The sequence below is a fragment of the Myxocyprinus asiaticus genome, chromosome 33, assembly GCF_019703515.2.
Source record: "Myxocyprinus asiaticus isolate MX2 ecotype Aquarium Trade chromosome 33, UBuf_Myxa_2, whole genome shotgun sequence".
Taxonomy (NCBI): domain Eukaryota; kingdom Metazoa; phylum Chordata; class Actinopteri; order Cypriniformes; family Catostomidae; genus Myxocyprinus; species Myxocyprinus asiaticus.
The window spans coordinates 11371159-11388979 of NC_059376.1; the positions used below are offsets into that span (position 1 = coordinate 11371159).

General features: G+C 38.2%; 1 protein-coding gene across 1 annotated transcript in view; it reads right to left on the minus strand.

Moving 5' to 3' along the window:
• Positions 1–17821, minus strand: part of LOC127424582 (calcineurin-binding protein cabin-1-like) — a 155862-nt gene extending 138041 nt beyond the window's left edge. Inside the window, 11 exon segments of the mRNA XM_051669937.1 lie at positions 967–1101; positions 1498–1648; positions 4322–4737; positions 9538–9687; positions 9861–9990; positions 10357–10537; positions 11324–11458; positions 11599–11712; positions 14111–14206; positions 16757–16801; positions 17800–17821. Coding sequence (XP_051525897.1) covers positions 967–1101; positions 1498–1648; positions 4322–4737; positions 9538–9687; positions 9861–9990; positions 10357–10537; positions 11324–11458; positions 11599–11712; positions 14111–14206; positions 16757–16759 — 1511 coding nt within the window. The 5' untranslated portion in view covers positions 16760–16801; positions 17800–17821.

Below are 17821 nucleotides of genomic sequence, written 5' to 3' on the forward strand. Positions count from 1 at the left end.
AAACAGGATGCACCTGAGCTCAATTTTGAGTGTCATGGCAAAGGCTGTGAATACTTATGTACATGTGATGTTTTTTTTCATTTTTTATTTTTAATAAATTTGCAAAGACTTCAAACAAACTTGTTTCACATTGAGCACAACTGTGTGTGTGTGTGTGTGTATATATATATATATATATATATATATATATATATATATATATATATATATATGAATGATGACTTTTAAATAAAAGTTCCTAAAAATATTTATAATAAACACACTGTGGGGGCCTGGGTAGCTCAGTGAGTATTAACGCTGACTACGACCCCTGGAATCGCGAGTTCAAATCCAGAGTGTGCTGAGTGACTCCAAATTGACCCAGTTGCTAGGGAGGGTAGAGTCACATGGGGCAATCTCCTCGTGGTCACTATAATGTGGTTCTCGCTCTCGGTGGGGCACGTGGCGAGTTGTGCATGGATGCCGCGGAGAATAGTGTGAATCCTCCACATGCGCTATGTTTCTGCGGTAACGCGCTCAACAAGCCACATGATAAGATGCATGGATTGATGGTCTCCGACGTGGAGGCAACTGAGATTTGTCCTCCGCCACCCGGATTGAGACGAGTCACTACGCCACCACGAGGATTTAGAGCGCACTGGGAATTGGGCATTCCAAATTGGGGAGAAAAGGGGAGAAAATGTTTTTTTTTTATAATAATAATAAACACACTGCTCTCAAATCATCAGTCTCAAAGAATTGTATTTGAAAGCTGCAACATCACAACAAGTACTGGTATTGTACTCAGTCTCCATAAAATAGTATCGAGTAGCTTTGAACGTTGAAGATTATAAAGGCCAGACAGACAGACAGTAACAGTCAGTAAGACAGATAGAATATGTGAAAAATGTAATGCTCCAGAATAAAAACACATAATGAAAAATTTAAAAAAAGAGAAAATCTTAATTAATAATCTTATCTGCGTACCTGACTCCATAAGAGATGATGTATTCAGAAGAGTTGGAGCCAGTGCCACGACTCAACTGGGAATCGGGTTTGACGTCACACTGAGAATCCATGTTACTGAGACTCTCCTCATCTTCATCTTCAAACTTTTTCAGTCTGTAAACAAAAAAACTCAAAAATCAAGTGAAAATCAAAATGACAAATCATTTTTGAGCAAGTTCTCACCTTACATAGGAATGTCTATTTAATACCTTGTTCTAACCAGACATCACAAGTCTTCACTAAAGGCAAAATGCTGCAGTGATTCTACAAAATTATAGCCAATCAAGACATATTTGATGTTTAATATAGCTACTATGGGGAGAAGGATTTCTGAGCAATGAGATTTTACTGTGAATGGAGTTGTCCAGCACAACGTGGAAAAAATTAAACAAAAACTAACAAAATGTCATGTTGCTTGTCGCTTGTTGCAGTAACATCTGGTTAGAACAAAACCTCTCTATAAAAAAGTGGAACAGTAGTAAAAGTAAAAAAATAAATTAAAAAAAAGACCTGGAGGGGAGGAATTTGAGCAAAAGCTCCTGGAAGTCTATCTTCTCTTCTTTCTTGCATTTGGTGTTCCGGACACGTGCTGAGCGTCTCTTTGCTGTTTCTGCATTGTCCTCAATCACACGTTTTCTTTTGGTGCCTTTTTTTACTTCAGCTGTGGATTAAGCAACGTCATTATCATTGTCATAGTGATTGCAACTCTGCAAATGTATATTAGCCTATGAATATAAAAGTTCATATGAATAAAACAGCAATCAGGGACTATTTTAGACATTACTTTGGGCTGTTTAAAATATGAAATATCATATTCATATTTCCATACCTTTCATCCAGCATGGATAAAAACACTCATAAAACAATATTCCATGTTCAATACACCTTAAGTGCCACTTACAGCATTTGTTGCTTAATTCGATTACCACCAAAATTATTTTTTCAAAACCTTTTTTTTTTTTTTTTAAAGAAACTTGCAAAGCACTTGCAATAGAGGTAAACGTGACCTTGCATTTTGAGGATTTAAAAGCTGAAATGTACAGATGGCACTCTTATTAAAGCAATTATATAAGCTATTTCATATAAACATGTGTGTTAAGCTAAGCTATCTAAATTCTCCTTGAAGGGACAGTTCACCCAAAAATGAAAATTCTCTCTCTCAAATTTACTCACCCTCATGCCATCCCAGAAGTGTATGACTTTCTTTCTTCAGCAGAACACAAACTAAGACTTTTAGAAGAACATTTCAGCTCTGTAGGTCCATACAATGCAAGTGAATGGTGATCAGAGCTTTGAAGCTCCAAAAAGCACATAAAAGTAATTCATAAGTCTTCAGTGGTTTAATACATGTCTTCAGAAGCAATATAATAGGTGTGGGTGAGAAACAGACCAAAATGTAAGTCCTTTTATTACTATAAATGTCCACCTGAACATTCATATTTTGTTTCCCCTACTGATCTGTTTCACACCCACACCTATCATATCACTTCTGAAGACATGGATTTAATCACTGGAGTCTTTTGGATTACTTTTATGCTGCATGTATGTGCTTTTTGGAGCTTTAAAGTTCTGGTCACCATTCACTTGCATTGTATGGCCCTACAGAGCTGAAATATTCTTCTAAAAATCTTAATTTGTGTTCTGCAGAAGAAAGTCATACACCTCTGGGATGGCATGAAGGTGAGTAAATTATGAAATTTTCATTTTATGGCGAACTATCCCATTAAGCAGTGCGACTTCTGTTTTAGGTGGATGAACTTCTGGTTATGCATTTCCGTAGTAATTTTTTTGTCCGATTTTTCTTGAATCCTTTTGCATATCAAGTCAAACTTAACCTGATTTACCTACTTCATGCGGTCAATAATAAGAGTTAAATATTCAGAGTTCAATACAAGTTAAGCTCAATCGACAGCCTTTTGTGGCATAATCTTGACTACCACAAAATATAATTTCGACTGGTACCTCAACTTACAGTTGAGGTTACAGTGAGGCACTTACAATGGAAGTGAATGTGGCCAATTTTTTTGGAAGGTTTAAAGGCAGAAATTTGAAGCTTATAATTGTATTAAAGCACTTACATTAATACTTCTGTTAAAACTAATTTATTATTTGAGCTGTTAAGTTGTTAAAATTGTCATTTTTAGTCATTTTAGGGTTTAAGGGTTTGTTGACATTACATCGTTATGGCAATGAATTTGTAAAGTTATAGCCAATTTTACAAATTGTGGCGGAATGACCTGCCCCTCCCTCTTGTCATTGTCACCCCGCCTCTGAGGGCCGTCCTTCAGCCAGGCTCACAACAGGAGTGGGCAGCAGAAAGAAGAGGTGCATAGTTAGTAAGCCTTGTTTGGGCAGCAGGGTAGAACGATCACCAAATATGCCAAATAAACTTAGAGCGTGCCTCTTCTTGGGGAGCCGGCTTCAATTCTCCATGTGTGCACATACTGGCATCCTCGCAGGCCCAGAATTAGAGCGGGGAGAGTTCGGGCGAGATAGATGCGTCGCCGGACCTGCTCCTCTGAACCCCGCGCGAGTTAAATGTGTCCCCGGATGAGAACAGCATGTGCCACGGCCGACGGGCTCAAGGCCAGGCCGCCTTCCCCTCACACCAGCCACAGGCCTGGGAAGACAGGTCCCTAACGACACCACCGCCCCTCGCGCCACGAATCCAGGAGGGGAGTGCGTGTGGCCGTCAGACCACACTCATGCCTGGGCCATTTCACGGACACTTCTTCGCCCTTCACAGAGCCCCATCGCACCGTGAGGATGCCAGATTCCCCCTTTATTTTGAACACCGTTCCCCCTGTCATACTATTTTCCCTTTATGAACATTTTATGTTTATTATTATTTTTAATAAATGCCTCTCCGAGGCTTGACGCCACGCCCACTGTGTCTGTCTCTTGCTCACCCGCCACAAAAGAAAAGGTTAGTAAGTGATTTTATCATACTAAAATCATGTTTACACGCATATTGTTTATGTCTTTTGGCTATACTTTTGAAAAAACTTCCATTGTAAGTGCCTCACTGTCACCCAGATTTATTTATTTTTATTTTTTATTTTTTTAAAGGAGCAGCAAGTCAAAATAAATTTTTGTTGTAATCAACATTATGCCACAAATGCTGTCGATGAAGTGTAACTTGTACAGAACATTCCTTTGAATTTCAGCCCACTATCTGCACTGTAACACCAGAGTGACTATTTCATAATAATAAAAAATAAATTCAAGTCACCATTAAAACCTTGCCCAAAAGAATCTAATCACAGATTACATGTGAGAGAATGATTGTATGTGTTTGTCCATACATGCATATATGTTATGCGTTCACACTGACCGGCAGAAGTAACCGTAGCAACAGCAGCATCCTCAGTTCCATTGGTAGCAGCAATGGTGATTGTGGTTGTGGTGGTCACCTCGATTACGTTCTGATTCAGTGGTACCGCTCCAGGAGCGCTCGGCTGGGCCTGCGGCTGGACAAAGAGTTCTGTGGATGGGGGCAGACTGGAGTTTGGGCTGCTGGGACTAGGAGGCGGGGTAGAGGGGACTTGAGGCAGGGTGACAGGCACAGGGGGCTGAGGGGGGTCTAAAACTGTCGTGGCGGCAGCTGGAGTGCTGGTGGGAATTTGGAGGAGGCAGTCTGGGTCACGATACATTGACAGGTCGATTCTGCGGCCAAAGTTTGGCCGTGGGACCAGGCAAGCGTTCTGGTGTTTGTACATGGCCAGGAAACTCTCACCCACACTCTTCCAGCTAAAAAGGATTGGAAATGAATCCATCATACAAATGTTCACAATGTTGCCGTTCACAGCGCTTCCTCAAGAAAATGTCAGGTGCTTGCCCACTCACTATGTTAGGGGATGTTTTGGGTGGTTGTTATATTAATAATTAACTTTATCAATATTATCAACAAATAATAATTACTTTTATTATAATGCCGCAAATAAGGAGAACAAATTCAGATTTGATTTAGGTCCAGAAATAAATAACACATGTACACATTTAATCACATAACAAATTACAAAAGCCTTTTCTGATATATTTGCAAACATCAATGATCATACATTTTTCCATTCATAACAGTCCAAGTCGCAGGCGTTTAGAATAAAGTGTAGAAAAAAAGTGTTGATATTTCTCACTTCACGTTCATAGAAAACATTACAACTGGTCTGGTCGCACAAGCTGAAATTTTTTAATGAATTCTAATCTCAAATGAGTTGCAAACTCAATTCCGCATCCGCAGATGATCGGAACTCCATGCATACCCAGCGCGACTATTTATTGGAAATGAATGATTTCCAGTCTATGGCCTGTCGTTTGTTGGATTCAGTATGAGCAATAGTACATAAAACCCAAACTGAACAATGCATTTTAATTTGAGTTGTGACATTACTGTTGCATTTAGTTGGGCTGAACGATTAATCGAAATAAAATCGAAATCACGAGGGGCTGCAATTAAATTTAATAAATAGTCTGCACATGCTGCTTGCAGTGCTCACTGTATGTACGCAGCTCTATTCACTGTAGTGTTACACATACTTAAAGCAGGTGTGAAGATAATGAGCGAAGCGCATTAAATTTAAACATTTGTGGGGCCTGGGTAGCTCAGCGAGTATTGACGCTGACTACCACCCCTGCAGTCACGAGTTCAAATCCAGGGCGTGCTGAGTGACTCCAGCCAGGTCACCTAAGCAACCAAATTGGCCCGGTTGCTAGGAAGGGTAGAGTCACATGAGGTAACCTCCTCATGGTTTCTATAATGTGGTTCACACTCTCAGTGGAGCGCGTGGTGAGTTGTGCGTGGATGCCACAGAGAATAGCGTGAAGCCTCCACATGCGCTACGTCTCTGCGGTAACGCGCTCAACAAGCCACGTGATAAGATGCATGGATTGACGGTCTCAGATGCGGAGGCAACTGAGATTCATCCTCCACCACCCGGATTGAGGCGAGTCACTACGCCACCACAAGGACATAGAGCGCATTGGGAATTGGGCATTCCAAATTGGGGAGAAAAGGGTAGAATTTTTTTTTTTACACATCTGTGTGATCCCAAATATGCTTGGCCGCTTAAAGTTATTATCCTAATCTAAAGTAACCTCATAACACCAGGTTTTGTGGACAAAGGAGTGAATGAGAGCATTTCTCTGCAAATGTCTTCCTTCAGTGTACAGCCAAATAAAAGATTCTGACAAAATAAAGGCCTGCATAGCTAGGCCGCACACAGGTTAAGAAAATATTAAATAAAATTTGTAGTTTTATAATAATAATAATAATAATAATAATAGTTGTTTTTGTTAATATTATTTAAAAATACAGTATATTCCCATAATAATTTCATACTTTAATAATAAATTACCATTAAGTTCCAAAAAATGATGATAAAAAATGGGCTGAGACCCTATCACAAAGTCCACAAAAACAGGTATACAGTGAACAGATACATTGTGAAGATGATGTTTTACTGCATTTTAAATTTATTTAGACTGGTTCTTTTTAAAAGGACTCAAGTGTGAACACCCTTTCTTGAACAGTATTTCTATTGGCAATAGAGCATGTTTGGCCATTACTTAATTTTGGTCAAAAGGAAACACTTACTAGTTTTTTTTTATTTCTTTTTTTATGTTAAAAATCATATCGCAGTTCAAATCGCAATCGCCATATTTTTAAAATAATCTAGTGCTGCAACAAACAATAGAACCAAATCCTTATGCCCTTTATTACTTCTGTTCTTTAAAAATAAAGTTTTAAATATAGCTGCAAGCAGCGATGACGGGCCCAAGCACCATGGGTCCATTTCCACCCGGTGGCTTTCGGAAAACAATGCAAGGTGGAAACATGCATTTGGCATTTGACATTATTCTAAAAAAATTTGAAGCAATTTGGGTAAATAAAAGGGGACTATTTTAAAGTCTGTTTTAAGAGCCACACTTCCTGCTGCCAGGTGGTGGTGCTATGACCGTGACCCAAAATAGTCACATCAATGTGATCAGCCCGCAAAGCCAAACATACAGCTCAATTTTGATGTAAATCACACGATGCACGCAGAAGATATGAGACGCTTCCTGTTTCCCATTTTTTTTTACGTTTATTGTGTCACCATGGCAACACCTTTCGATATGGCATTGATATGGCATGATGTCGCCCACATTTGGTACCTGTACATGAATCCCCTAGGAGTATTTCAAATTCCAGAACATGCATTTTTCAAACAATCCAAAATGGCCGACTTCCTGTTGGGCGGAGTTTATGACTGTCAGCACAAAAGTTGTCCGGTTTGATGAGATCTATATAAGTACAAAGTTTGGTGACTGTAGCTCAAAATAATGCGCTACAGATCCCCCTCTACACGGCTATGTATGAACTTTGGCCAAGCCCTAAGGGCCGACGACTCTGACGCATGTTAAGTGCCACAAAAGCCCCGAAACCTTGAATTTTTTAAAAATAATAATACAAATAATAATCCTTACAAGAACAATAGGGCCTCCACACTTTCAGTGCTTGGGCCCTAATAATAATAATCCTTAGAAGAACAATAGGGTCTTCGCACTTTCAGTGCTTGGGCCCTAATAAAATACTGGGGGAATAAAACCCTGTTTTTATCAGATTATTCGAACAAATAATCAAAGATTAACTGATTATTAAAATAATTGTTAGTCGTAGTCTTAAAATAATCACAATTCGTTTTTTTTTTTTTTTTTGTCAAAATTCGTTTAGCCCTTGATTTTAGATTACGAAAAAGATTTGTAAAAAAAAAAAAAAAAAAAAATCCATTTCTTTTTCACATTCAACTTTTTATTTTAATACTGGCAACAAGGCCGTAACCATGTTTTGAACACTGGGGGGGACAAAACCATTTTGGGGGTGGGGGATCACGGGTGTTGAGGTCACAAATATAATGGTCCTCTTTGGTCCTTTAATATAGTAAAGGCACTGAATGCATTCAGAAAATGATTAAAGACTTAAAATGCGATAAAGGCCCAAAATTGGAATATAGTGCACTTGTCATATATGAACTACTATATTGCTTTATAGTATTTGTTCTTTATGAAGCTTAACAGTATATAGTGAGCAGGAACTGTCATTCTATAGAACATAGCTGCTTAAAATATCTATTTTTATGTTCCAAGAAAAACCCAGCATATGGGTTTTGAACAACATAATGGTGAGTAAATGAGTGAGTAAAAGTACATTTTCCATTTTTAGGTGAACTAATCCTTTAACTGGTGGCTCATTTTTTGAGCACAAACCTGACAAGACATCCTCAAAATAAAATTAAACTCAAAAGACTACTTTTAAAAGTAGACTCTTAGGAGATGCTGTACAAAATTCAGAATTAATTAAAGACAAATAAATTATTTAGAACATCTTAAAATGATTTTAAATTATTACCTAATAATATTTGCGTTAAGAATATCTGTCACTGTCCTTGCCAAAACCTAAAAGCACAATAGAAGTCACAGGTCTTACCATGTTCTAGTTCTGATCTGGGTGATAATAATGCTCTACTTTGTGTTTTTTTTTTTTTTCATTGTTAATTTCCTTAGACAATGTCTACAGAATTTTCTAAAAAGCTGCTTCAAAAGCCTGCCAGATTACCACATTCATTCAATTCCTTTACAATATACACACATTCGCTCTTTGTCTTAAGCCTGATTCGCTGAAAACTACTCCGTTAATGTTTTCACATTCACAGTTATGAATGACATACAAATCAAGTACTGTGCATGACATTTTAAATTCAAAACGGCGAATTTCGCCAAATGGTGTATAGTTTGCACCCTTAAAAATTAATGTCTGTTGGTACAACATATCAATCATAAAACAGTGGTCAAATATTGCATGTTTAGTTAGATACTTACATCTCACATGACACAAACACTCTTAACCTTAAACGTTTGCTGATGCGCGCCGCTGGAATAATCTACGAGGTTCCCGCTTAGCGTCTTAAACTTAAGACCCACCTTCATCGATTCGATTGGCTATCTCATATGACAATGACGAGCGGTGTTAGACTTCTGAGCGCGGTAAACTTTTTTAAACCATTATGTTATTCCTATAACAACTTGATGACAATTAGACAGCGGTGCATAATGGACTGCAGCTGAACAGCAACAAGGATATCAATTATTGAGGGGACAATCTGGCCATATCTGATTATGTATATTGTGGTTATGGCCCTGACTGGCAGCCATGCATTCAAATTGCCATTTAGCACTTTTATTTAGCAATTAGCATTTTTATTATAAATTTAAAAGGGAAGATGCAATGTCACCATGAAAATAATAATGATAGTTATAATGATTTATGTTACCTCTTCATTTATATTTCTAATTTTGTCAAGAATTGTGCTCCATATACTGGCCTGGCAAGCTTCCACTGTAAGTGTATTTACTGTGAACACATTTTGTTTGGAATCCAAACTACTGTCTGTGGTGAATGACAGCATGCCACACATGCTGTGGCCTTAGACAATAGTTATATTATCACCCAGGATATTCCCAGAATTCCAGCAGCATACTGTGGGCTATCTGCTTATAGTGGTGTGGACTCACGTGAAGTATTTGATGGGCTGAACCAGTTGTAGGTCAGCGAATGGGTGTGGTGTGAATTTAGCCTGTCTCTGTCTTCTCAGTTCCAGCGCCTCCTCTACAATACTGTGAGCTTCCTCCTCATCTACCTCAACATACTGCACTGACATGTCACTGCAGCAAATACACAAACACACACACACAATGATGAATACCAGAGTCACTGACAGTTCCACCTTTAAAATGACAAATGCAATGATATCATCTTTCATTGATTCGGTAAATGTCTCATTACCAAATTAGCACAAATGCATCTAAAATTAGTAGGAAGACATGCGTGCACGTACAGTTTGAAGAACATCTTCATAGAGTCTTGTCTGAGGCAGGGCTGCTCTTCAAAGATCTTCTCTTTCAGTACTCGCCCCTTAGTGTAGCCTGAGTCCATCTCCAGCGCCTTACAGATGTAGTACAGGCAACCTGCAGACAACCGACAAGAAGGAAGATTTTGCTGTTACTGACCTGCTAACTGAAAATTTGATGGAGCTGCTAGCGTGCAGGGAATCTTAAGTAAAGGCCTGCAAACCTTCATGCCAGTATAGGTATACATAATGGTGAATATTATTAAACAAATGGGTTCATGGCTCTAATCAAATGATTTGTAAAGGGTATCTAGAATCAACATTGTGAATAAAAGTGCACGTGCAAGCACACCATTTGTATCAATCTAAAGGGTTTTGTCTTTGTAACAGGGACCATGATTAAAGTATGAAACCATGGGACCAGTGGAGCATGAGAATGACATAATGGGCTTGCATGTTTTGTTGTTGAGGTTTAATAACTCACAGCTGTAGTCACTGAGAGAGTAGAGGACTGTGATGAGGTTGTCCAGGCAGGGCCAGTGGTCCGGGTTACAGCGTAAGCCCACCTCAAAGGCATGTCGGGCCAAAGGCATGCTCACCTTCCTCAAGGCCAACTTGCCAATTTTATACCACATATTCACATCTGTGGAATCCAGCATCACAGCCTGCAAGACAAACATTCACTCACATCCGAAACATACACCGATCAGCCACAACACTGCCATGCCTAATATTGTGTAGGTCCCCCTCGTGCCGCCAAAACAGCACCAACCCGCATCTCAGAATAGTATTCTGAGGTGATATTCTTCTCACCACAATTGTACAGAGTGGTTATCTGAGTTACTGTAGACTTAATCATGCCACGGTCCAAATCACTGAGATCACATTTTTTCCCCATTCTGGTAGTTGATACATTAACTGAAGCCCCTGACCCGTATCTGCATGATTTTATGCACTGCACTGCTGCCACACGATTGGCTGATTAGATAATCACATGTATGAGTGTTGGTGCCAGAAGGGCTGGTTTGAGTATTTCTGTAACTGCTGATCTCCTGGGATTTTCACACACAACAGTCTCTTGAATTTACTCAGAATGGTGCCAAAAACAAAAAACATCCAGTGAGCGGTCAGTTCTGTGGATGGAAATGCCTTGTTGGTGAGAGAGGTCAACAGAGAATGGCCAGACTGGTTCAAACTGAAAGTATATGGTAACTCAGATAACCGCTCTGTACAACTGTGGTGAGAAGAATAGCTGTTGGTGCTTATTTGGCGGCACAAGGGGGACCTACACAATATTAGGCGGGTGGTTTTAATGTTGTGGATGATCGGTGTAAAATATTTGTTTCCATGCATTAAGTCTATGTTCAATGATGGACCGCTCTTACAATGATACAGACAGAAAAGGCTGATGTGTAACATATTTCCATAAAATGCTGTCTGTATGTATTTACCTGCACATAGTAGTCCATGGCAGTGTCAATATCATCTCGGAGCACAGCAAGACTAGCCAAGTTTTTATAGGTGGAGTATTTCAACATCAGTCCAGGATGCTTAAGTCCCACCTTCTCATCTTCAGATGCCACTGCCTGGTGCAATACAAAATAAATAAAAAATAAACACAAATCACCAAAAATAATGTTCTGGAAATTCCTTTGAAAAGGTAAAGATAACAGACAATGCTGATCTAATGATAAGCTATTAATGTTAATAGAGCAGTACGCTAAACCTCCTTGAGCAGTGCGGTCTTGAGGAGTTCATGGTAGGCTTTTGCAGACTCTTCAATCCTGTCATGTTTCTGCAGGTCAAGAGCTTTATGATACAGAGCAAACGCTTCAGCCTCCTATAACAAAGAAAGTTAATAGACAAAGATGAGAGTGAAGAGAATTCATTTTTCACAAACATTTTTGAAAAATAATGTGTACTGATAAATCATGCACAAACCAGGGAAATTTTGAATTGAAGTAAATAGAGTCTAGAGCTGCACGATTCTGGATAAACTGAGAATCACGATTGTTTTGGCTTAGAATAAAGATAACGATTCTCTCATGATTCTGAAGAAAAAATGCTTATTTCAGTGATTTACAAAACCTGGACATAAGGGTACTAAACAAAGTAACATGTCATTTAAAAGAGGTTCTGACAAAAATGCAATCAAGTTGTAAATCAAATATTTAAACTTAAAATGTCCTAAGTCCACAAGAGGGCGCAACAAATACATTATAAACAAAACAGCTCCTTGTTATTATTGCAAAAAAACAAAAAATAAAAAAAGTGCATAAAAAATACATAAAACGATTTAGCCAGTTTCTCAACATGCTAAGTAAAAAGCAAAGCAAGCAGAAAAAAAGCTTCATTAACAGTTCTATGTTAACTTGGTGTTACACTGGTAAGCAAGTATGCAATAACACACAGTTATTTTACAAAGTGTTTCTGTTGTAAAAATTGCTTCAAGCTAAAGGAATTATTCAAGAGCCAGTAATTTAATAGAGAACAGTGTAAACAGTGCTTTAAGTTTTTCAGCAACATCAGCAATTAAACATGAAAAAATTATAATGTGAAAACATTAACAAAAGTAGTATAATGCAAAATGAAACTACTTAAATGTTTGACACTCTTTACTGTGTGATTATTAGATCTGCATTAATACTGATTTGATGCAGTAAGAATGCCTGAATGCTTATAACAGACAGCATGCAGCTTATATACATTTAGACAACACACAGATCTAACATATTTGTCCCGTCTGCTTATACATTAACGGCTATGTTTGCATTAATATATCTCGTCAAGACAGTGCAGATTTAATCCCGTCTGTTTACACCGGTAATTCATTAACAGCTCTGCTTACATTAACATTGCATAAAGAGGGGTATTTTTTTATTAAAAACAGCACAGAGTCTTGTGCAGGAGAGCTGCATTCATCACGAGACACAATCGCATAGACATACACACTGCCTACGCTGGCTGTAATCAAACAGTGCAAGGGTAGTGAATTTAGTCAGATCTTGGTAATTCCGGTATTTATTTTTACATCTGTGACTATTAAAATACTGAACTGAGCAGAGATTCCGTCACACTCCTAGCTAATCATGGCTGCACCCTGCAGTTTGTAAATTACTGTGCTGGACAAACGTCTTTGGCTGTTCCATTTTAGTTTATTCAGTGTCTCGTGCAGGAGCTCTGTGTTTTGTAGATGCCATATAAAGCTTAAAAGATCAACATTTAAAAATGCTTCTTGAACTGAATTTCAAATTTAAGTTTGACTGCCTTACAAATGCATGCCACTGGAACATTAAAATATCTAGCAGAATCATTGTCATTTAGAAATGAGATCGCGTGGGTGTCTAAATTGAGATCGCGATCTGTTTAATGACTAATCGTGCAGCTCTAAGAGTCAATTTTGACTTCATTATGTCTTTAAAGGAATATTTCACCCCAAAATTAAAAGTCTCTTATAATTTACTCACCCTCATGCCATCCCAGATGTGTATAACTTTGTTTCTTTTGCAGAACACAAATGAAGATTTTTTTAGAGGAATATTCCAGCTCTGTAGGTCCATACAATGCAAGTGAATTGTGGCCAAAACTTTGAAGATCAAAAAAGCACATAAAGGCAGCATAAAAGTAATCCATACGACTCCAGTGGTTTAATCCAGGTCTTCTAAAACGATATAAGTGTGGGTTAGAAACAGATCACTATTTATGTCACTTTTTTTACTATTAATCTCCACTTTCACTTTCACGTTCTTCTTTTGTTTAGTTTTTTGACGATTCTCATTCTTCGTGCATATCGACACCTGCTGGTCAGGGCTGGTCAAAGGTGGAGATTTACAGTAAAAAAATGACTTTTTCATTGTTCTGTTTCTCACCCACACCTATCATATCACTTCTGAAGACATGGATTTAACCACTGGTGTCATATGGATTACTTTTATGCTGCTTTTATGTGCTTTTTGGAGCTTCAAAGCATCATTCACTTGCATTGTATGGACCTACAGAGCTGAGATTTTCTTCTAAAAATCTTCATTTGTGTCACAGTAGAACGAAAGTCATACACATCTGGGGTGGCATGAGGGTGAGTAAATGATGAGAGACTTTTCGTTTTTTTGTGTGAATTATCCCATTAATCAACAGCTATGTACGCTATGAAATACTGGCATTTTTGTAATTCAGCTAAGATTTACCATAAAGAGTAAAAAGTCACATTGGACAGCATCTGTTTGAAAGGATGGACTCACCTGGGCCTCCTTGGTTTGACTTGGTTTAGTGCTTCTGAAGGCATCTTCATGCTCCTCGGCAGCCTGAGAGGCTGCATTGAGAGCAGCGATCCGGATCTGTGATTAACAGAAAGAGAAACATCATTACAGTACATCCAGTCATTCAGAGTAGTGGTAAACTGATTTTTGGAGCTATTGGATATTTGCATAAATTGATGCAAATAGTAAAGAAAAAAAAATAATAATATTACTCCATGTTCCTCTGGGGCCAGCCCTAACCATTGTGTCAGAGTCCCTTGTGTGTTTTGGGCTTGTTTATAGTTAGGGATGTCCCTAAATTATTTTTTGAGAGTGACAACTGATACTTCCTTTTCAGTACTCGCTGATACCAATACCTGATTTTTTTCTGAATTCCATATCAAGAGTTTATTTAAATTTTATCATCAAAATGGTGTCAAAATAAATGTATTCATTAAAACTTTAATCAGATGAAAATAGAACAATTAATTTTCAACATAATATTGTACTATTTTTATCAAATGAAGTACTTTTATACAGAATCTCACGGCACAATCCAAAATACAACATTGGAGTTATTTTTATCAAATAAAGTGCTGCATAAAAGATGCATCACAGATGTGAGATATTGCTTCAATATAATACAATTACTATTGATTTATTATTAGTAGTGGTATTATTACAGTGAATATTTCATAACTATACATTAGTAATCTATTTCCATCATACATTTTCCATTTAAACTGAGCTTTTATTTTGGAGTAATGGCCTATCAGTTTCTGTGTGTTTTTGATGGTAGCTTCTCACTTCAGGATAGGCAGGTGGCTACGTGACCCAATGTGATTAAACTGCAAAAGGCTGTGTTTTTCGTGTTTGAGCCAAAAACATCTAAAAGCAGCTAGCGTTGGCACAGCACCGGGTCCACACATTCACAAGCGCTCCCATTTGAAGCGTGCAGCACATGTAAACTATATATTTATCTAATTAAATTGCAGGCTTTGCAGTTTAATAATTACTCTAGGACATAACGTGACTTTAATTTGTGTGCTGAATGTTTACGGAATGACATTCGGACATCAGACGGTATCGGTTTGTGGTCTCGGAGCATTTTTACGAGCACGAGAACAAGTAATTGAGCTGCGGTATCGGACCTGAGTATCAGTGTTTGTGACATCCTTATTTATAGTTAAGTTCTATAAATAAGGTTAAACGAGAGTAAGGTTAATAATTAAGTTCCACGTTTTGTACCAAATCCGGTTATTATTAGGATTTTGGTTGAAGAATAAACTTCATTTGGGATTTTCTTCCTTTTGGACTCCTGAAGCATCTTTGTCTGTGCATGTCATAATTATTTTTTTATTATTATTCTTTAAATCATTTTTAAAAACTATTGGCCGATTAATTGGTTATCTGCCTTTTTTACCACCTTTTTTATCAGTATCGGCAAACTCCACATTTGGTCGACTTCTAAAGGCACGGTCACATTTACCTTCGCACGGTGAAATTCGGTGGGCGAAATATAATTATCTCAATGGAAATCCGCGCGATTATGAATTCCGCATGATGGACTTCCGCTGGCAAAGAATTTCCACTCGCGGATTTCGCGTGGAGTTCAAGTTTGGTGTACTTTGACCGGCAAATTCACCAAGTTGACCAATCGGAAGTTGCTTTGGTTTGGCAGTGACCTCTGTGTGGGCGGTGCTTCGTACACAGCTACACTGATAATTTACAATGGACAAGGATATCAGTTTAGCAGTGAGTTTATTTATTTATTTATTTACTTATTTTGGGTGGGGGGGGGGGGATTTTCTCCCCTTTTCTTCCCAATTTGGCATGCATAATTCCCAATGCGCTCTAGGTCCTCATGGTGGCGTAGTGACTCACCTCGGTCCGGGTGGCGGAGGACGAATCTCAGTTGCCTCCGTACTTCTTGAGTGCGTTACCGCGTGTGGAGGCTTTATGCTATTCTCTGTGTTATCCACACACAACTCACCATGCGCCCCACCGAGAGCAAGAACCACATTATAGCGACCACGAGGAGGTTAACCCAACATGACTCTACCCACCCTAGCAACCAGGCCAAATGGTTGCTTAGGAAGCCAGACTGGATTCACTCAGCAGCACACCCTGGATTCGAACTTGCGACTCCAGGTGTGGTAGTCAGCGTCTTTACTCGCTGAGCTACCCAGGCCCACGTGAGTTTATTTTTAACTTCACTCTCACTAAGCATAAAGTGCAGCATTAAAAGGCCATTTGGTAATTTGTTTTTTTGCTCGTTTCACAAGTGCTCAACGTCCACCCACGCCTTCTTTGCCCATGGAATTAAACCGGCAAAAGGTAAATGAGACCGCCTTAAATCAGAGTATGAATTTCTTTGTTTCACGTCCAGTAGCTTATGAATCACAAATTAAAACAAGTTCAAAAACTTCATATACACATGTGAAACTAAACCAAAATTAAAAGCGAACATTGCGGTGCAAGTTATTTGTACTGTTACAGTCGGTTTTCTCTGGTGTTTAGAATTGAACACACTGAACATCCAACTATATGGAATACAAGAAAGCCCCAGCAGAAACCTGTCACATGGCTCATGCAAAGATTTAACTCAAGTCAAGATATTATAAACATAAAACATCTAGAGAGACTTACCATTTTTCTTATTTATTAAGGATCATTCATTCCGATCATCAGCATCTGTCACAGTGCAAAAAGTCATACATTTTTTTAATAAAAATCCATAAATGACTGTGTAGATTTACAGTTCTTGTGAAAATGAGGAAAATATACAGTGAGCTGATCATCATCACAAATCAAACCCCAACAGGGTGATCATCAAGATCCCAAATATTACATGTTTACTTAAAAAAACGAATGGACATTGGATTGGAAATATCCACAGTCTCTTACCACACAATAAACAAATTGCACTTCACAAAATATTTGACCATAGAATGGCACAACTGCCAAAGTATCAAGTTCTCCAGAGAGCCAAATAATAACTATATTGGATAATAATATGCTATAGTAACAATTGCTATATAATAATACATATATATGAGAATGTGAAGCAAGATGCTTCAAAGATTTGCACCAAATCTTATTTGATTTATTGAATGGCTCTTCTACAGTAAATTGTCCCTTATACCTACATGATATTCAATGTTAAGCTATAACAACTAGGCTACATTTATAAATGCTTCCATTTCATTTTCCCAAAAGTATATTAGATGATGCATCATGCACAAGCTAAACTCTTAATATATAATTTCACAACAGTGAAAAGTTCTTGAGGGGAGCATCTTCTCCTACTGCCCATCACATTCATAGAGCATAGGTGTACCTGTATGAGCTGTTAGTTTTAAAGAGCCCTAACGAAACAACCCCTTTCAAATGGTTGATTTGAACATCAAAACAAAAGTGTTATTGCATGTAAGTACTATGTAATGATAACGGAACGCTGTATCTGTTCATAAACCACATTCAATAACAATAACATGCTAACAATGCTATCAGCAGCATCACATCACAGCTGACTTTAAAGAGCCAAGAGAGTGGTTTAATTAGCAATTAGCATTGCTAATTAAACCACAATTCCTGAATATTTGACAACTAGATTCGGATGCTTTAACAGTCAGTTGCAGATACGTGTTCTGTGTTTGCATGTGTATGTTGTTTTGATGCAGAGCTTTCACCTGCTGCACGCATGTTCTGCTG